The sequence below is a fragment of the Sorex araneus genome, chromosome X (assembly GCF_027595985.1).
Source record: "Sorex araneus isolate mSorAra2 chromosome X, mSorAra2.pri, whole genome shotgun sequence".
NCBI classification, from domain to species: domain Eukaryota; kingdom Metazoa; phylum Chordata; class Mammalia; order Eulipotyphla; family Soricidae; genus Sorex; species Sorex araneus.
In genome coordinates, this window is record NC_073313.1 from 265,365,842 (window position 1) to 265,387,527 (window position 21,686).

Sequence of the window (21,686 nt, forward strand, 5' to 3'; positions counted from 1 at the left end):
CCGCCCGCACGGCAGAGCCTGGCAAGCTACCCATGGCATATTCGATATGCCAAAAACAGTCACAACAAGTCTCACAATGGAGATGTTACTAGTGCCCGCTGGAGCAAACAATGGGACGGCAGTGTTACAAGTAAACTATTGCTTTTCTCCTCCCCTTATGTCCTTTGCATAGTTTACTTCAGAGCAATGTCCTTTTTGTATAGACACAATTAATACTATACTTTTTTTTTTTAACTCCCAGTTAACTGGGGACTTAGCTGACTTCGAATATATTCACTCCTGAGCATCTGTTTTCTCGACTTAAGTCTCAGTTGCCCTTAGTTCTTAGCACCCCAAAAGCAGTGTCCTGACAAGGGACTGGATGGACCCAGGGCAAGCTGTGAGCTACCCTGGCATTGAAATGGGCCAGGCCAAAGCACCACAATACTCAACTATAAGTTAAGAGCATGATCGTTGGTAAATTCTGCCATGATCCAAAGAGTAGCAGCTGGATTAGGACCCTGCTAGAGTCAGGAAAGATTAATCTGTCCTGAGCACTGTAGTCTGAGATCTATAGCGAGATGTCCCCAGGAGAGACACTCTGCAAGCTCAATGTATCTCTTACATTGTCCATACAACATGACTACTGTTATTAAGAAGTAGAATTAAGATGAATGTTTATTTATTTATTTATTTATTTTGCTTTTTGGGTCACACCCAGCGATGCCCAGGGATTACTCCTGGCTTTGCAATCAGGAATTACTCCTGGCAGTGCTTGGGGGACCATATGGGATGCTGGGGATCGAACCCAGGTCGGCCGCGTGCAAGGCAAACGCCCTACCCGCTGTGCTATTGCTCCGGCCCCAAGATGAATGTTTAAATGGTTGTCAGACTAAGGAAAGGAGAAAAAAACCCTAGATGGTATTTTCCCTTATTTGTCCTAGGGGCTGGAGCAATAGCACAGCAGGTAGGGCATTTGCCTTCCATGCGGCCAACCCGGGTTCGATTCCCAGCATCCCTCCCCTATGGTCCTCTAAGCACCGCCAGGAGTGATTCCTGAGTAAAGAGCCAGGAGTGACCCCTGAGCATCGCCGGGTGTCACCCAAAAAGCAAAAAAAAATAATTTGTCCTGGGAAGGCCTTAAAACTGTTGATTGTCTGACCTCACCTGTGTGTGACTGCCCCAACCCTCACGACTTGGGGATATAACCAAGGCCGTAAGAGTGGGAGCGGGGAGAATCCAGACGAGACTGGAATAAATCAGACTGGAATAAACTGCGACTCATCACCATCCAGCCAGGCCCCGTTTCCTCCTCTGCCCGCCCCTCGACATGGGTGGGGAAGCGGCCCGAGACCACCGAGCACAGGCAGCGAGAGAGCACCGGGGCTTCGTCTTCACTGTCTGAGTACACAGTGGCCACGTGGCCCTCCGAGCCTCACAGAACTGCCAGCCCAGGGGGACCACAGCAGATCCCCCCGCTCAGTAACACAGCGGCCCACCCAGCGCCACCAGCACGGGGACGCCTTGGAGAGGGACTTAGCAACATCACAGTGAGACGCACGCGCAGGGTGCGTGCTTGAGCCCGCCAGGAGTGATCCCTGGGCACAGAGCCAGGAATAAGCCCTGAGCACTGCTGCGTGTGGCCCCCAAACGAGACAAAATGTCCCTCTGAGTCCAGGCGTTCCACTAGACCTTCGCTACCCTACCCTGTAGATTTCACTTCCTGCCTCTTGGAAGCTGGAAATGCACCAGGGGCCGCTGACAGCCAGGGGGCGCCAGAGAGCTGCTAGGAAGGGAAAGAAGGAAACGAGAATGGGCAGCTCTGGGGCAGGGATGGAAAGGTCTGTTCAAGGGACAGCCAGTCTGTGTCACACACAGACACACACAGACACACACACACCTGGACACACACAGACACATACAGACACACACAGACACAGACACACCTGGACACACACAGACACACACAGATACATACACACAGACACAACTAGACACAGAACACACACAGACATATACATACACACACAGACACATACACACAGAGACACACCTGGACACACAGAGACACATACATACACACACAGACATAGACACAGACACACACACAGACACACACAGACACATACACACAGACACACCTAGACAAACACAAAGAACACACACAGACACATACACACACAGACACACACAGATACACCTGGACACACACAGACACATACACACATAGACACAGACACACACACAGACACATACACATGGATACACCTAGACACACACACAGAACACACACAGACACATACATACACACAGACACACACACAGACACATACACACACAGACACACACACACACACACAGCATTTGTCTGATTTGGAAACTGGAGCACTGATCCAGAAGAAAACTTTCCCCGCCGCAAATCTGTTTGCTTTGCTAGAACTTTACATCACGTGCGTAAATTAGTTATTCAAAGATCCCTTGTAAAGACAATAGATGCGGGGCCAGAGCGACAGTACACAAGGGAGAGCTTTTGCCTTGCACACGGCCAACTCAGGTTCGATCTCCGGCATCCCACACGGTCCCCTGAGCAACACCAGGACTAACTCCTGAGTGCAGAGCCAGGAGTCACCCCTGAGCATCGCCGGGTGTGATCCCAGAAGCCAAACCAAACAGAAAAATCAACTGCCACTTCGTTCACCAGGAAAGGCTTGTGACGGGTGACTCCACAGCCCTGGACCCGAGTGCTACGTGTGGTGGCGGCCACTACCCACCCCGAATCCGAAAGCAAAGCTCTCGCCCCCGCTTCCTTCCGAACAACCTGCTGGATCCTTAACATTTATCCCTAGGAATCAAGGGTCTGATCCCGTGGGGGCTGGCAAGCCAGAGTGTGACCGGGACACACGTGTTTGACGGAAGTGCAGCGTATTACAGATGCCGAGTGATTTCTCTCTAAGACAGAGAGTTTCCTTTTTGGGGGGAGCTAAAAGTCCACTTAAATCCAGAGTTGTGAAAACGGGTCCGAAACACAACAAAAAATAAAGCTGGGTTTCAGAGGCCGGACAGCCACTTGGTTGAAGACACTGCGCAGACTTGGGGTGAGGCTGCACAGGAAGGCCTGGGCCCCCCACTTCTCGTCCCCAGGGGGAGGAAGCCTAGGTCCACTGGGGCCTGTTCCCCTGCCCCTGGACACGCTCAGTCCCCTCCTCGCGCCTCCCCAGCTCAGCTCCCGCAAGGGCGGCCGAGCCCGGCTTTTCTCTCCCAGTGCCCGGCCCTGGCGTTGCGGGGGGGACACAGCCTGCCCGCAGTGGGGGTGGCAGGTCAGCTGGGTGCCAGTGGCCACAACAGCGGCCTCTTCCTTAGGCCTGGTCTGGCCTCTGCGCTGCTAAGTCTTCCTTTGGACAATTCTGCGTCCGCCCCCTAGGGGGCACCCCCGCCCCCGCCCCGTCTACAGCAGCCCCCCTCCCAACTGGGGTCTGAATCCAAGTCTAATCTAAGCAGAGGGGTCCTGAACCACCCCCCCCCCCCGTGCCCCCGACCCCCAAGAGCTCAGCACGCACTTCCCGAGACCCCGGGAAGGAGGTGCACAGACGGGGGGTCCTGACTCCCGATGCCTCAGTAACTGAGCAGCCCCCCCAGGAGGCACTCACTCGGGGGCGGGGGGCTGGCGTGGGCGCCGCGCCTGCCGACAGGCGGCTCCGGGAAGGACGCGGAGACAGACAGACGCCCCGACAGCAGAGCGAGGGGCTGGCAGCGTGGCGCCCGTCTGGCTCGGGGGAGCACTGTGAAGAGCAGGGGAGGCAGCACTGACTGCGAGGAAGCAGTAGAGCTGAGGGTGGAAACGCAGCGTGGCACCGGCCGCCACAGACACACACTCGGCTCCAAACACAAACCCGGGGAGCCAGCCTGGAAGCCGCGGGCCCTCGGGCCTCACCCGAGATGCTCAGCCTGAAGGGCTCCGAGGGTGCTCGCTGGGCCACCAAAATAGACCAAAGGAGCCGAGTTCTTTCCCCAGCCCACGCCACAGCAGATGGTGTGGGCCGCCCCCTCCTACAGACGCCCGCTCCGGGGGGTCCCCCTGGGAAATGAGCTCTGTGTGTTTTACTTTGGGGGTCACACCCGGGCAGTGCCAGGACTTGCCCTGGGCCCAGGGATCACTCCTGGCCACGCACAGGGACCATGTGGGATGACGAGGGGGACTGGACCAGGTTGGCACGTGCAATGTCTCTCCTGACGTTAGAAACGTCCCAATGTCGAGGGAACGTCTCTTAGTGCTTGCACTAAGCCCCAGGAAAAATTTTTTTTTTTGGTCACACCCTGTGATGCTCAGGGGTTACTCCTGGCTCTGCACTCAGAAATTACTCCTGTCAGTGCTGGGAGGGGGGCAGTGCTGGGGGGGGGCGCAGAGAGTCTCTTGCCCGCACGCCTGGCTGTCTTCCCAGGGGCCCCTCGGAGGGGATGGGCTCCAGCTTCCCTCCCCACCCTGAGCAGAGCTCCTGGCGGCCAAAGACCACCAGAACCTAGCTACAGCCATGCTCGAGGCCCCTCTCCACACGTTCGGACAGGCGTCACGCATGAAGGTACCGGCAGAGGAACCCAAGTGTGTGTAATCCCATCAACGGCCAACATCCAGAGAGAGACTTAAAAGCAAGAGCTCAGAATCGATATCTTTAGCCTACTTCTCCCTCTGGGAGAAACTGGCAATTTTCTGAGAGTTTCCTGCCCCCATGGGATAGCCTTGCAAGCTTCCCATGGTGTATTCATATGCAAAGTCCAATAACAAGCTGGATCTCATTCCCCTGGCCCTGAAGAGCCCCCAGTGCAACATTGTTAGGGGGGCCAAGTCAAGATGGACTTCTAAGATCTCAGGGAAAGGACGAAATGAGATGTTACTGAGCCCGCCCGAGAAATTGGTGATTAATGAGATTTCATGAGTGCTCGGGGGACCATATGGGATTCTGGGAATCGAATTGGGTTGGCCACCTACAAGGCAAACGCCCCACCCGCTGTGCTATTGCTCCAGTTCCGGAAGTGTTTCTTTTTTTTTTTCTGAAAAAAATTTTTTTTTCTTTTTTGGGTCACACTTGGCGATGCACAAAGGTCACTCCTGGCTCTGCACTCAGGAATTACCCCTGGCGGTGCTCAGGGGACCATATGGGATGCTGAGGATCGAACCGGATCGGCTGCCTCCAAGGCAAACGCCCTCCCCGCTGTGCTATCGCTCCAGCCCCCCGGAAGTGTTTCTTAACGTCTGCATCTGTGGCCAGTGGAATAAGATTTCACCAAACCATCCCCCGTCCTTGTGGATCTAGGGCTCCCCTCTCCCCGAGGCTTCTAATTTTTGCTGCACTGAATATCCTCAGCTGCTAACACTGGGTGTGCGTCTCTGACGATTTGGCCGAGATGCTTCTCAGAGGCCGCTCTCTCGAGCCCGTGCTCTCCCAGGAAGACGCATCTCTCTCTGCTTGCCCTGCCCGCTCTGGAGGAGCCTGCGCTCTCTCTGAACATGGATTTCTTTCTTTCCCCACACATCTTTCTAAGGAAATTTCATTCAATAAAAAGTATCTTGCGGGGCTGGAGCGAGAGCACAGCGGGGAGGGCGTTTGCCTTGCATGCGGCCAACCGGGGTTCGATTCCCAGCATCCCACATGGTCCCCTGAGCATCACCAGGAGTGATTCCTGAGTGCAGAGCCAGGAGTATCCCCTGTGCATCGCCAGGTGTAACCCGACCCCCCCCCAAAAGAAAAGTATCTTGCTTCACACACACACACACACACACACACACACACACACACACACGAGACACACTTCTAGGAACTGAAATAGCCTTGAACAAGTCTATGTCGTTAAGACATGGTCCCCTGAGCACTGACAGGAGTAATTCCTGAGTTACAAAGACAAACACCCCGAAACTCCCACCGCCCTCCTGCCTGTACATAAATAAGGTGAGAGAGTTCCCAGAGCGCAGCCTTGCACCACGCCCGCATCTCGCTCCTGTCAGAGAAACACGAACTGCTCATTTGGTCAGTTTGTTTGGCCTCGGGCCGCGCCCAGCACTGCTCAGGGCGGCCCTGGCTCTGCACTAGGAACTGTGCTGGCGGGCATGGGAGCCACGTGGGATGCGGCGGGCACGCTCACCCGCCGGCCCTGGCTCCGGCCCGCGGGAAACGGTCTCCGATGGCCCAGAGGGAAGCCTGCCCAGGCCTGCCCGCTCTGGAGGCTGGTGCTCTCTGGCCAGTGCTCTCTGGCCAGTGCTCTCTGGAGGCCGGTGCTCCCTGGTCGGTGCTCCCTGGCCGGCCCGGCGAGGCTGCAGCAGCGCAGCCAGCAGCGCCCATTTGCTCGGCATGTTGCTGTTTGCTTTGGGGGCCACACCTCGGGGATACGCGCGTCCCACGGGAGTGGCCTCCCGGGCCCCATCTCTGTTCTCGCGGGTCTGGATTCCGCGTGTCCCCGGCTCACAGCGACCTCTGTGTTTGGTCCGGAGCAAGGGGCGCAGAGCTACTCGGAACGTCCACGGCCGGGTGTGGGGGTGCCGGGTCTTTACTCTGCCCAGCCAATGTTCTCAGACCCGCAGCTGGGTGGACAAACACGTGGGGTGTCACGGGGTAGGGGGCCGAGGTGCTCGTGGGCTCGGAGTACTGGCCAGAGAGGCGACCAGCCCCAGGCAGGCTGGGCTTCCCCTCACACCAGTCCCTGGGCACCACAGCACTGCTATTCAAACACAACCAAGCCCACCTCCTGGGCCGCCCTCCCCCCACTATTCAAGCACAAAGCCACTCCCACCTCCCTGCGGAGTGTGGGGTGCGGGGGGGGGGGGGGGGCACTGCTAAACACAAACCCAGGGCCCACCCCTGCCCCCACTGCTATTAAACATAAAACCACACCCTTCACTGCTATTAAACGCAAAACTATGCCCCCACTGCTATTCAAATACAAAGCCACGCCCCCAGTGCTATGCAAACACAAAGCCACGCCCCCAGAGATATTCAAACACAAAGCCACGCCCCCACTGCTATTCAAATACAAAGCCACGCCCCCAGTGCTATGCAAACACAAAGCCACGCCCCCAGAGCTATTCAAACACAAAGCCACGCCCCCACTGCTATTCAAGTACAAAGCCACGCCTTCCACTGATATTCAAACACAAAGCCACGCCCCACTGCTATTCAAATACAAAGCCACGCCCCACTGCTATTAAAACACAAAGCCACGCCCCCACTGCTATTCAAATACAAAGCCACGCCCCCAGTGCTATGCAAACACAAAGCCACGCCTCCACTGCGATTGAAACACAAAGCCACGCCCCTCACTGCTAGTCAAACACAAAGCCACGCCCCCCAGTGCTATTCAAACACAAAGCCACGCCCAACTCCAGCGTCCATCCTATTATTTGTTCTCAGAGTGCTTTTGGTGGCTTCCTTGGGCTTTCCTATGTGGACAGTCATAATATCTGTGGATACAGACAGTTTTGTTTTTCTAATTTCCCTGGAGACTTTGATGGGCGTTTCTGACACATCTGAAATGCACCAAACGGAGCTACAGCGATAGTACAGTGGGTACAGCGTTTGCCTTGCGTGTGGCAGACCTGGGTTCAATTCCCAGCATCCCATAGGGTTCCCTGAGCACCACTGGGAGTAATTCCTGAGTGCAAAGTAGAGTAACCCCTGTGCATTGCTGAGTGTGACCTAAAAGGAACGACAACAACAAAAAGAAATGCACCAATCACTTTCCAACTGTGTGTGGAAGATTTTCCTGCCATCTTCCTGTTGTGGATTCCTAGCTGAATGCCACTGAGGTCAGAAAGCATACGTTGTAAGATTAAAAAGAATGGGGCGGGGGAGGGGGGCTGGAGCGATAGGCCAGTGCGTAGGGCATTTGCCTTGTATGCGTCGGTCCAGGTTCAATCTCTGGCATCCCATATGGTCCCCTGAGCACCACCAGGAGTGATTCCTGAGCATCACTAGGTGTGACCCGAAAGACAAAAAAACAAACAGTTATCGGGGACCAGCGAGACAGCACAGCGTGTAAGGCACTTGCCTTGCACACAGTCGCTTGGGTTCACTCCCAGCACCCCCTCTGGTTCCCCCACCAGGACTGTGCTCAGGAAACCCTGTGAGTGCTGAGGGTCGAGTCTCTGGCCCGAGCAAGGTCAGCACCTCGCCAGCTGCGATCCAGCACCTCTCGGATCTCCAGCTGTCCTGAAATTGTTGATTTTTTTGTGTCCGTTTTTGGTAACACGGATTTTCTTAGAAAATCATTTGTCTCGTCCAAATTTTCCCAAGTCTTCTTGGGATCCTTCTCTGTTTCCTTGGTGACGTGTGTGTGAGGGATTTTCCTGGAATGTCTCAAGCTGACACCTTAGTTCGTTCATTTTTGTCTCTATCCTTCATTTAATAATGAAACTAGCATTGCAGCTTACAGATTCTTATCCAAACCAACCTGGGCCACATTCTGTGTGTTAGTAAACGAAATATTCTCATCATTATCTTTGACACAAACGTGTGCTTATGAAACCCATTCTGTGTCAAAGGTTAGGAGCATTCTAAACATTTCCAATCGGGCGAGTTTACGTTGTTTAACTTTATCTCCATGTTTCATTGCCTTAGAGTAAGGCATTAAAATGCAATTTAGGGCATTTGCCTTCCACACAGCCGACCCGGGCTTGATTCCTCCGTCCCTCTCGGAGAGCCTGGCAAGCTACCGAGAGTATCCTGCCCGCATGGCAGAGCCTGGCAAGCTACCCGTGGTATATCCAATATGCCAAAAACAGTAACAACAAGTCTCACAATGGATCCATTACTGGTGCCTGCTCGAGCAAATAGATGAGCAATGGGATGACAGTGATAGATATCTTCTTTTTATAGCTTAGTGTGATCAAGTTTTGATGGCGACTATGGGCACAGGAAAATAAAATACTGCTTCTTCTGAACCACACTGTCAAATATAAATATAGTGTGAGCTCCACATATACTTGGCTATTCTCTGACCATATTAAGAGTTATAAAAAGATGGGGCTGGAGCAATAGCACAGCGGGTAGGGCATTTGCCTTGCACTCGGCTGACCTGGGTTTGATTCCCAGCATCCCATATGGTCCCCCAGGCATCGCCAGGAGTAATTCCTGAGTGCAGAGCCAGAAGTAACCCCTGTGCAATGCTGGGTGTGACCCAAAAGGGAAAAAAAGGGGGGGAGGGTTATTAAAAGACTCAGGAGTTGACTCAGAGGGTCAGAGCATGTGCTTTTTTTTTGCTTTTTGGGTGACACCCAGCCATGCTCAGGGGTTACTCCTGGCTCTGCACTCAGGAATTACTCCTGGCGGTGCTTGGGGGACCATATGGGATGCTGGGAATCGAACCTGGGTTAACTGCGTGCAAGGCAAACACCCTCCCCGCTGTGCTATTGCTCCAGCCTTGAGCCCGTGCTTTTTATGCAATAGTCTGGACTGCCAGCCATGCCCCCCAAGATGGAATAAAATGAGGGATGCTTATTTATCTTTTGGTTTTTGGGTCACACCTGACGATGCTCGGGGGACCATATGGAACACTGGGGACTGGATCTGGTTCAACCACGTGCAAAACAAACATCCTGCCCGCTGTACTATCGTGCCAGCCCCAGGCTGGATCTATCATATACTTTATTGAATAAGTATATCTCAAATATTATGTTGGCAAGTGATATAAAAATTATTCTACGAGTGCTTTCTCTGCATATCACATCTTCTCTGCCTGTCCTGAGCAGGACCGGGGCTGCTGACTCCCGGGGTGTGGTCTGGGCATGGAGGGGAGCATCTCCCTCTAGACCCCCTGCACCGCCCAGCCCTGTCCTCTGAGACGGGCCACCTGACTCCCCACTCTGGCACCCCCCACCTCCCCACTCCCGCTGGCACCAGCGTGATTGATGGGGACATGGTGGCCCTCCCATTCGTGAGACACAGGCTCCACTTTTTTTCAGAACTAAGGTGGGTTTTGGGTTTTTATTCTATTTTATTTATTCTTTTGGTGCCAAGAACCAAATCTAGAATCTTATTCATGCAAAGTGCATGTTCTACCACTGAGCTACAGTCCAGGCCTAAGATGAAAGAAGATCCTTGTTTGTTTGTTTGGGGGGCTATAACCCGTGGTGCTGAGGGAGTGACCCCCAGCAGTGCTGGAATGGGGGGCGGGACCCGAGCAGTGCTAGGAGCCAGACCCGCTCTTCTGTATGCAAATCCTGCTCACCGTCCCTCTGCGCCTCTTCTGGCCCTGAAACAGTCTGAGTAGCTGTTCCTCTAATGCAGGCACCGCGGCTTACAAAGCTCTGAGTACCAGCTTCCAGCAGGCAGGGCGCCACTCCTGACCCACCACCAGTGCCGTCACCTTCCAAACTGACCCCAGCCCCCTCCCTTCCCTACTCTGCCTCCTTAGCAGCTCTTAATTGTTATTTTTCACGTATAGTTTGGGTCACATGCTTATAACAGTGTTGACTCTTTTTCTTTTTGCTTTTGGGTCTGAGCTCACGGGTACAGCCTGAGCCCCACGGGTACACCCTGAGCCATGGATACAGCCCTGAGCCCACAGGTACAGTCTGAGGGGCTGGAGCAATAGCACAGCGGGTAGGGCATTTGCCTTGCAAGCGGCCAACCTGGGTTCGATTCCCAGCATCCCATATGGTCCACAGAGCACAGCCAGGGGTAATTCCTAAGTGCATGAGCCAGAAGTAACTCCTGTGCATCGCCGGGTGTGACCCAAAAAGCAAAAAAAAAAGAAAAAAAACAAACCAAAAAACAGGTACAGCCTGAGCCCAGGGTACAGCCCTGAACGCACAGGTACACCCTTAACTCACAGGTACAGCCTGAGCCCACAGGGAGACCCTGAGCCACGGTACACCCTGAGCTATGTCTGTACAGCCTGAGCCCTGGACATAGCCTGAACCCCACAGTGCGGCTCTGCTCGAGGCGGCCGTGAGAACTCGGGAGCCAGCCCGCCTGACCCCAGGAGCACTTTCTCGGTGGGCTGATTTCTCTTTCACAGGGGCGCCTGCAGTGGGGCTGGGCCCAGGCCACTCCTGGAGATGCCCCCTTGAACACAGGCCTGCTGGGTTCTGGGCACACACAGCGCGTCACACACTCGCGCGTGCACAGGCTCCTCTGAGCTCCCTCCCTGGCCCCGGGCTCACAGCTTTGCAGGGCGATGACAGTGTGTTAATGAGCTGGTTGTTTAGCTGCAAAACATTTCATAATAAAGCAGAACCTTTGCCGAGACGAGCAGCCAGCCGCACTGTTCGACTCCACTCCCAGAGTGGCCGTCCGGGCAAGGGAAGTTACCTACGGGCCCCTGGCCAGTCTGAGGCCCCTGTTGGGTGGGTCGGCGCCAGGGCTCAGCCATGTGGAGCCTCTCAGGCCCTTGCGCTGCCAGAGATCGAACCCGGGCGGCCACGTGCACGGCAGGCGCCTCCGTGCCTCAACCCTGCACTCTGGGCTGTCCCTGAGCCCAGTGTTTTTTTTTCTTTGGGGGGGGTCACACCTGGAGATGCACAGGGGTTACTCCTGGCTCTACACTCAGGAATTACTCCTGGCGGTGCTCAGGGGGCCCTATGGGATGCTGAGAATCGAACCCGGGTCGGCCGCGTGCAAGGCAAGCTCCCTCCCCACCGTGATATGGCTCCAGCCCCAATTCACTGTATTTTTGAGGGGAGGACTCCCAAGGGTCCTCAGGAGACCTGCTGGGCCCCCCTTGCTTGGCCAACTCGGCTGGTGTCCAATGCCAGGCCTGGGAGGTGGCCCGGGGGTCACCCGCCACGGCAGAGGTGCTCAGGCTGCCCCAGGTCTGCGCCCAGGGAGCTGCCAGGGGCCAGACGCCACCTGTGCTCACCCCCCCACCCCGCGCCATCTGCAGCCCTGGACCCGCCTTTTAGGTTTCCAGGAGCCCCCACTTGCTCCCGCCACCATTCCTCCCCCATGCTCCCTCCCCACCACCGACCCCACTCCTCTTCCCGAATAATCTCGCTTAGGGGGAAACGCAGGTGCCGATGCTCTCGAATGCTGCTTCCCCGGCCCTGCTCGTCTCTACGGGTCCTACCTCACCGCCAGCCACAAGCCCGGGGGTCACGGACGCAGCCGGCAGGGGCGGAGTCCCATTGGCACTGGTGCCCTCTGCTTCCTCCCCAGCCTCTGCTCACCCCGTGCCTGGTGCCTGAGGGGCACTGAGACGGGGGTCGGGTGGGACCCAGGGCAAACGCAGCCTGGGGCGGGGGTCCCAGCTCGCAGCTGCAGCCCACGGACGGACGGAGCCACAGCCGTGCAGACGGAGGCCGCTCACTGCACGGGTTCAAGCCTGCTCGTTCCGGACGGACAGACGCAGGCAGGACTCTACCCACCACCCAGACGCAGCCCCCGGACGCGGCCCCGCACACGGCCCGTTACCTCCTGCAGCCGGATCTCCTCGGGCTGGAGGATGTCCAGGACGCCGCTGCTCCGGATCTCGGGCAGGTCCTGCCAGAGGTTGAACCTGGAGTGCGGGTTACTGAGGAGGCAGATCTGGGGCAGAGTCTTCCTCTCCGGGGTGCTGGCGGGCTCCTCCTCCTCAGCCTCCTCCTCCTCCTCCTCGGGGGCCTCCTCGCTGGCCGGGGACACGTCATCGCCCGCTTCGATCTCGGCATCCTGCTTCCTCCTGGTCTCGATTTCCTGGAGCGTGGACTTGTCGCGGTATTCCTGGTACAGGAGCCCTGCGAGCCACAGAGACGTGCTGAGGCCGCGGTCGCGGCAGGCGGGGCGGGGCTTGGCGTCCGGCCAGGGCGAGGGCGCTGCTCCTCCGGCAGCCGGCAGGATGCGCCCACCGGACGGAGATACCCCTGGTAAGGTCCACTATCCAAACACATGAACACATGCATGCACTCATGCACACACACACACAAACATACCCACGCACAAACATGCACACACAAATGCACACAAACACATACATGCACACACATGCATGCACACTCACACATGCATGCATGCACACACATGCACACACGCACACACACACACACGCATCTAGGTTTTCCTCCCCCATGCTGGCAGGCCCAATGCAGGCCTTGCCATGTGGTCAGTGCCGGGGGGGTCAGTGCCATGTGGTCAGCGCTATGTGGTCAGCGCTGTGTCCCCACAGGCCCCAGGAATCTCACTCTCCCTCCAGGAGCTGCTCGCAGCCTGGCCCTGGCCGCTGGCAGTCAGAGCCGTGCACTCAGCAGTGGAAGCTGGGAACGTCCCTCAGCCTCTTGGGTCCCTCTCCTGCCCCGCACCGGGCCGTGGCGAGAGTAGGGATGAAGGCAAGCGGGATCTCCCTGGAGATTTTGGGGTGCAGTGGAATCAGCACCGAGGCATCAACCCGCAGCGCCCGGCCCCTCCTGGAGTCCAGCCCGCAGGGGTGGGAGGTGGGGAGCTCTGGCAGGGGAGGTGCCCCGCCTGTGTCAGGGCAGCTGGGGGAGGGTCTCGTCCTCCCTGGGAAGGCCCAGGGGAAGCTCAGAAAGCATCTGGGGTTCAGGTTTAGGGGGAGGGGCTGTGTGATGCTCCGGGGTGCAGAGAGGGTCCCGAGCCCCGGCTCTGCCTGGGTCTGAAGCAAAGACGGTTTCCCCAGGGGAGGTCTGGTGTGTGCCACAGGGTCCCGGGAAGCGCCCTCTCCCCCTGCAGCAGGGGGCCACGGCAGCTCCTCTCCTTCCTGAGGGGCGGGGTGGGGAGTGCAGAGCAGCCTGAGGGGAGCCCTGAGCCTGGTGGCCGCGTCCTCTTCACCAGCCGGGCCGGGGTGGGGCTGCACGGAGGTGCTGTGTTTGGCCGGTTTGGGCTGCCCGGTGATGCCCGGGGGGGGGGGGGCCGGGTCAGGGCTGGGGTAGCACCCGGCCCCTGAGCACAGGGCACAGACCCGGCCCTGACCCATCTCTGCTCAAGTGCCCGGGCGGGGGCTTCCTGAGCACTGTGCGGCCGAGCGGCCCGGTTAGCCGCGCTTCGGCCCTTCTCTGCATTAGTTTCAGTGTTCGGGCCACCCCCAGTGATGCTCGAGGCTGACTCCTGGCTCTGTGCTCAGGACTCAGTCCTGGCGGTGCTCGGGGAACTCCATGAGGTACCACGGACGGATGCCGAGTGAGCCCCGTGACCCCCTCTACTGCCTCTCCGCCCCCACGGAACTTCTTTAAAGATGTAAAAACACAGCTCGGAGGCCCAGAGAGACAGAGCACAAGGCGGGGGGCACCTGCCTTGCACGTGGCGAAGTCAGGCTCCATGCCCAGCACCCCGTACGGTTCCCTGGGCACTGCCCGCTGCCCGGAGTGACTCGGGGCCAGGAGTAAGTCCCGAGCACCACGGGACGTGGCCCAAAGACAAAGAAATGAAACACAGCGTGAAATCAACTCCCTGAAACTAGAGCGTCAGCTCGATAAAAAACAAGCAAGTTCCAAAAACAAGAGCCGGCGTCTCTCCGCTGGTGCAGAGCAGCAGAGCCGAGGGCCCAGGGGCCGTCCCTCCTCCGGAAGGCGGTGGTGGCAGGGACAGCTTCTGACAGGCCCAGGGGGGACGTCAAACCAGCTGGCTCCTGGGACGCCGGCACGGCACGGGGTCTAAAGAAAGTAGGCGCCGGAGGATTTGTTGACCCAAACACAATGTAGTTTCTAAGCGGCACAAAAACTGTCTAACGACTCTGGTATGTTTCTGAAGGCTCCACGTCACGGCCCGTGTCTGCTGCAGGCCGACACGCCACGGGAAACGCCAGCCCACAGCTCGCCGGGCTCGGGCCGCTGCGACCAGAGCAACGTGGGGTGGGGGAGGGGAGCTGGGACTCAGCACAGGGGCTGGGGCCGCGGTCTAGCCCCTCACACCCTCCCTTCTGTGCCGGGAGGGGTGAGAGCTGGCCACTCAGAAGCCACTGACAGAGCCCCTTCCCTTTCCAGCGGTGAACTGAGTCACGGCTTGGGACAGAGCCTGCCAAGGAGAGTAAGTGATGCCGCCTGCTGCCTGCTTCCTCTGGGGCCTCCCAGCCCCCGCCCCACAGACACTTACAGGCAAACCTCCCGTTCGGCTTTTATTTATGGCAGATTGAAGATGTGATGTCTGGTGCCGTGGCAGCCACGCTGTGGCATGAAGCCTGAATCCTGAGCATGGCAGAGGGAAAGGACTTGAGGTACTGACTGGCTGCATGATGCCCCTCTGAACTATCTGCCTCTGGGTCACCAACTGACATAGGAAATTCCATTGCTTAAGGTGTTGTTTTTTTTTGGGGGGGGGGCACAGAGCATTCTATTGCTCTCTGTCAAAGATTCCCAATCCAAGTTATTTTTAAAATTTCTTGACAACATAATTCTACCTAAAAAAATATATCTGTCATTCCCATTCCTTGTTCTTAGAATCAGAATAAAGTTGTATTTCAACTTTAAATCTATTTTTTAAAAGGCCACCATAATTCCTTCTGACTTATTTAGAGTATAAATTTAGATGCTATTTTTTTTTGAGGCACTATCATGGCAATATTATCTGACACACTATGTAGCCATTTGTAATAGCTGTTTACTCATTTTTATTAGCCTTAAAATTTAGATGACAACAGAGACAGTTTTAAGTGAGGAATTACGTCCAAATAAATGATCTGATTTAAGTGATGTCCTCAGTGGACTGCCAGTATATCGTGTTTTTCTGGTTTATTTACTTATTTTTGGAGACTCAGCACAGCTTTATGTGGCTATTATCATGCACACTTGCCCCTGCTGTTGTACACACACGGTTCTAGAAGGTTCCATTCCCGTCTCTCCTGGTTACGGCCGTCTGCGGCAGGCTGTGTGCACTCTCTCCCACCGCCTCCTGCCGAGGTCTCCGGGGCCAATAAACTCGCAGTTTCCGAGCCGGCTCTTCAGGCTCGTGTCCCGCCTGCACACGGCTCTCGCTTGCTTGCCTGAGTCTCTCCCCACTTGCTTCCTCAGGCTCGTGCTCCCTCTTGAACACCGAACCCTCACCCTTGGCCCCCAGCCCCTGCGTCCTTCTTAAGCAAGTTTTGCTCAACATAAACTAACTGGCTTCACTATAAACACACAAACAGGACCCTCCGTTCCTGGAGAGAGTCATTTTCCTTCCAACTAGCAGCAGTTGTGGGGGGCCGACCCAGCCACGCACAGAGCCTACTCTGGCTCTGCGCTCAGGGTCACTCCTGGTGGTACAGGGGGACCACCCTCACTCAGCACCTTCACCCCGGTACTATCTTTCCCGCTCTCCAGCAGGAACCCTTAAAAGGCAGGAAATTCATTTCCTTTTTCGTGAGCACCTTCTTTGTGCCAAGCATTTGTTAGGTGCTGGAGACAGGAACAGCATTTGCACCCACGTCCAGAAACACAGGCACTCTCCCGGCTCCAGGGGCCCAGGGTCTATGCGTCCGAGTCCCTGTAACAGTACACACACACGCATGCACACACACACATGCACACACACGCATGCACACACACGCACACACACACATGCACACGCGCCACCACAGCCACGTGGCTGCTTCCTGTACATCATTCTGTTCTGGCATCCCCGGGAGCAGTGGCTGTCACCAGCGGGGTGGTCTGAAACCCCCGGGTTCAGCGTCCCCCTTCAGCCTGGGGGGGCCCGGCACAACTGCCCCGCGTGCAGGGAGCAGGGCGCGCGCAGGCCACCGTGGGAGGTGTGCGTGGCTGGTGTGGGCCCGGCAGGCAGGGGTAGCTGCCGTCCCCCCCTGGCTGAGCACTGGCACGCAGGGACGAAGGCGCTGGGCTGCCAGCGGGTACCAACAGATGCCCACAGGGCTGGTGGCAGAGACCAGCAGGTGCCCCGCAGACCGACCAGAGGAGGAAAAAGGAGGGTGGAGAGGGCAGGGACCCGGGCAGGGGCGCCATGCCCGCACAGAGCTGTCTCCAGGAGACAACGCACAGCCCCCCTCCCCAAACCCATTCTCTTCCCCTCTGATGCCTCCAGCCACTGAGGCGGCAGCAGCAGCGTCCTGAGGGTGCTCTTGCGGGGGGCGGGGGGGCTCAGAGTGGGAGAAGGGGCTTCCAGGAGTCTTTGTTCTCCGATCAACCCCTCTGGCAGCACACAAAGGCAGAGAGCCCCCACCAGCAGCCCGCCGCGCAAGGGGCCCTCTGGGAACGCGACTGCAGCACGCAGTGTGCGGTACACCCCCTCAGCTTCCCCCAGGCTCCGCGGGGCCTGCGCCACCCGCACCTCTCCCTGCCCGCCCGGGAGCCCCTTCCCACGTGTCTGGGCGCCTTAACCCACCCCTCCGTCAGACGGCCGCCACGTGGCCCGTGAACGGAGACCCCAGGCCGCGTGACATCACAGCACCCTCAGCCTTAAAGCCGGTCCTGGGCCCGGGGCACCTCCGGGAGAGGGGGGGGGTCTCCCGCCGTGCAGGGCAGGAGGAGCCAGACTCGCCCGCGGACCGGGGAGCTCTCCCGCCTCGCCCGGTGCTGTGCCAAAGCGGCACCAACCCCGCCTGCTTCTCCCCCAAAGCCCGCTCCTGGTCTCCCAGGAGCCCCGCCGGGGACCGTCCCTCCGCTGCCCCGTACTCGCCCCGGTTCCGCCAGGAAGGACACGGGGCCGTCCCCGGGAAAGGGCAGGATGGACGCGCCGGGGACCAAAGCGGTGATGCCCTGCGCCCGCCCGGGGCGCACCAGGACGACGAGGGGGCGGGCGTGGGCAGCGCCGGTGGCGCACCGAAAGCCCCCCACGGCGGGGACACCCACCTATTTGCTCGATGAGGATTCTCCAGGAGTCGGCGGGGATGGGGTGAATCATTTGCAGGGCCTCGGTGAGCGTGGTGGGGCTGTCGGCGAGCGCCGGGCACTCCTCGGGCGTGGTCCCATTTCCCGGGGTGGACGACGACTCGCTGCCGGAGAGAGGAGGAGCGGGGCGCGCTCAGCCGTCCGCCGCGCACCTCGCCGCCCGCGCCGCCAGCTGGCCGCGGCCCCGCGGGCCCCACAGGACCCTTTTTGTCACCGGCCAGGGCGCGACCGGGTGATTCATCCCCCCGCAGCCCGCCCAGGCCGGCCTGTTTTCGGAGCTCGCGGGCAGGCGTCGGAAACTTGGCGCGCCCGGGCCGAGGCGCGGCGCCGACCGGCCGCCCCGACGGGCCGGGGCTCGGGGAGCGCAGCCCGCCGTGCGCCCCGCACCCGCGCCAGTCCCCGGACGCGCCGCACGGCGAGGGGGACGCGCGCGCCCGGGGTGCCCGGAGAGGACGCGGGGGGCCCCGGGGGCGCGGGCTCCGGGGGCGCAGGCGGCCGGGGCCGGGGGCGCGGGGGAGGGGACGCGCCGCGCGGGCGGGGTGCCGGGCCGATCGGGGTCCGGGGGTTGTCCCCACGGCGGGGCGCCCGGCCGCCCAGCTCACCTGCCGGGCAGGTGTCCCGCCGAATCGCGCGTGTCGCTCTCCGAGGTGGAGCTGTCGTGGTCCACGGCGCAGGCGGCGCTGAAGGCTGCGGCCAGCAGCTCCATGGGGGCGGGCGCGGGGCCGGGCGGGGACGGGGTCGCAGCGCGCGGGGAGCCCGAGCTGCCGCTGCCGCCGCCGCCGCCGAGCGCTCCCGCGGGCCGGCGCGCGCCCGAGGCTCGGGGTTGCCGGGGTAACGCGCGGCGGGCGGGGCGCGGCGGGGGCGAGGCCGGGGCGCGGGCGGGAGCGGCGCGCGGGTCCCGGGCCTCTGCGGGCGCCGCCCCCGCAGCTCGCGGCCCCCCGGGCGGACCTGGACGGGCCCCGCGACGTGACCCCGCGCCCCGCGCGCGCGCCCCCCGCAGCCCGAGCCGGGACCCGCGCCCCGCGCGCCCGCCCCTGCGGCCCGGTCCGCCCCGAGCTCGGGGGTGGGGGGCGGGGATGGGGATGGGGGGAGCAGAGAAGGGGGACACCCGGCGCCCCCGCACCTGCACCCGAGCCTGCGCGCGCGGGGCCTCGGGAAGCTGCAGCTCGCTCCTCTGTGGGGGGTGGGGGGGTGGTCCCGAGCTCGCAGACAGGGTGTGGTGGGGGTGACGCGGGTGGGGACAGGTCTCCAGGGCAGAGGAGGCCGAGGGGGCGTCGCACCCCGTGGGCAGCGGCTGGGTCCCGCTGCCCGGGCGCGGGCCGCGCGGGCGCCTGGCGGGTGCGCGGAGCAAAGCGCGAGATTCTGCGCGTCCCACCCCCAGGCGTGTGTCCGACGACCCGGGTCCGTGTGTCTCCTGCAGATGCTCCTAGGTGCAGGGGTCGCTGACGCGGCGCGGAAGGGCGCACACCCGTGGCCTCCGCGAACCCAGCCGCAGGAGTGGCCACTTGGGCCCCGTTACCCGCTGGGGAGGGGTCCCGAGGGCGCGAGGACCCGCGCCCTTTCTTCCCTCTCTGCAGCGTCTGCGTCTGCGGGGACCCACACTTCTCTCGGCTCCCCTGCACCCCCACAGCAAGCCCTGTCCGTTGTCAGCAAGCTGAGGGAGCCCCAAACCGTTCCTGCGCTCGCACCCGCGAGGGGCACCTGTCGGTGGCTCCCGAAGTCCCAAGCCCCTTGGCGTCTGCCCCTCACCCCCCGTCCATCCTTCTCCTTGTTGCCTTTTAAAACTAGGGACCCACCCTCCTCCCTGCGCTTCAGGGGATCCCTCCCCCGCCCGCTTCCTGTAGGCCACCACTCCTTTACCTGCACCCCCCAGCTTTCTCCCCCCACCCGCCCCATTTCTAAGATGCGTGAGGGGGTGGCAGGGGCGGGTGCGGTCGCGTGTCTCCGGCAGCAGTGGCTGGCCCTGGAATCCTCCTGGAGAGTCGCTGGGCGCCTCCTGACTCATCCTGCCAGCGCCAGTTCAGGGAAGAGCTCCCCCATCGCCCCCGTGCCGGACCCCGCTCTGCCCCGAGTCCCCCACCCTTCCGGGGAAGGAAAGCCAGATGGAGCCTTCGAGTTCCACACTGGCTGCGCTGAAGCGGGAAAATTCTCCCCCCACCCAGTCGGAAAATATTCGAGAGAAATTACATATATTAAGATGAGGATAATAAAACCTTCCGAAGGAAAAATAAGCTAAAAATATCCTCCTAATTATAAAATCAGTTTAGAAAGTCACAGAGTTCTGAAGGCATCTAACCTTAAGCTAAATTCCCCATGTTCTACTTTCCATTCTGCTCAGGGCTGAGGCTGGTACCAAAACCTCCATCTCACCAACGTTTTGCTCAGAATTCTTTCTAAAGGACCGATAAATGCCTCAAATATTTAGACCCAGTGGGCACTTAGGACGTGCTCTACAGGTGTCTGTTGAGGAATTGATGGTATATTTGAAGAAATATTTAGTTATTTAAAATATTTTAAACACACAAAATTATCTATTTCTTCCTTTGGGCTATAAAGGGCAATTGTAGAAGCAGCAGCTCCCATTTCTGTTCTTGGCCTTCCAGAGCGCTTATCTGAAAAACCGTTACTTTATTATGAGAAAGAACTTGAGAAGGAAATTTGGAAATAATCTGCTTTTGCAATTTTGTCTTCTAGAAAAAGATGCAGAACCAGAGAGTTCCAATGACTGGCCCAAGATCACGTGTGTGTATGTGTGCATGTGTGTGCACACTTTGTGTGTGTGTGTGTGTGTGTGTGTGAAGAGAGAGAGAGAGAGAGAGAGAGAGAGAGAGAGAGAGAGAGAGAGAGAGAGAGAGAGAGCAATGGCAGATCTGGGGAGTAAAGTCAAGATTTCCTGGTATCAGATCAGAGAACTTCAAACTAACTCTTAATAGTTTCAGTATTGATTGCCTGGTAGATTGATTACCAGATTGATTATCAAATGAGAAAACACATTTGTATCCTCCAAGCTAGTAGGAAAATGACTTTTTATTGATTTATTTTTGTAATGAGAAGATCACATTCCAATACACGCTAGAGACTTCAAGAAACAGGTGCTTGGTTGCTTTTAGTTGATGATATCATTCGAATTCATGAACCGAATGGTTTATTATCTCTTCCAGTGGCTTTGAGACCAATGCATTTAGGCTACAGAGATAGCACCAGCATCTGAACCACCATAGGCCCAGGGGTCCAGGGGTCCCCAACCGAGGGAGAACGCTAGGAAAGAGGCCAGGCAGAACCCCATCTGCACCTCACCCAGAAACCCACACTCGCTGCCCGAGACGGTGTATTTCACGGGGACATGTGTGAAAGTCACGAGTGCCGGGGCTGGAGCAATAGTACAGCGGGTAGGGCATTTGCCTTGCACACTGCCGACCCGGGTTCGATTACGAGCATCCCATACGGTCCCCTGAGCACCGCCAGGGGTGATTCCTGAGTGCAGAGCCAGGAGTAATCCCTGTGTATATCCAGGTGTGACCCAAAAAGAAAAAAAAAAAAAAGTCGCACGTGCTGGTGGTGAGACTTCCTCGTAAGGCAGAAGGAGGGCACTGTCTCTCGTTCTTATCACAGAGACAAAGGGCCATTATGGGGTTGTCACTTATTATGGAAAGACGCCAGAAACAAAATCAATTTGGCTGAAAAATTAACTTTCCTCAAAGAGGTTTGGCCTTTGCTGGTCTCCTGGGGGCCCGGGGTGCATGGATGACGCATCCCTGGAATGTTCTGTGTGACCGGAGACGCTTTGCTCCCCTGGGGTCTGGGGTGACCCCTGAGAAGGTGTGGGATTGGGGCCAGGGGGGGCAGAAGCTCGACACGAGCGACCCCCGGGCAGGCAACCAGGTGAGGGCACCCCAAGAACAGCTCTGGGCCTGAGGCGCTAGGGGGCTGCCTGCTGGCAATCCTCAGTCGAGACGGGGGTGTCCCGGGCTCT

The 21,686-nt window shown here is 58.6% G+C and overlaps 1 protein-coding gene across 1 annotated transcript in view; it reads right to left on the reverse strand.

The window, feature by feature from the left end:
- Positions 1-18,522, reverse strand: part of LOC101557259 (ephexin-1) — a 34,087-nt gene extending 15,565 nt beyond the window's left edge. Inside the window, exons 1-3 of the mRNA XM_055122425.1 lie at positions 18,316-18,522; positions 17,675-17,817; positions 12,375-12,676 (exon numbers count right to left, since the gene is read on the reverse strand). Coding sequence (XP_054978400.1) covers positions 12,375-12,676; positions 17,675-17,817; positions 18,316-18,419 — 549 coding nt within the window. The 5' untranslated portion in view covers positions 18,420-18,522. The remainder of the gene's footprint in view (positions 1-12,374; positions 12,677-17,674; positions 17,818-18,315) is intronic.
- Positions 18,523-21,686: the final 3,164 nt, after the last annotated feature.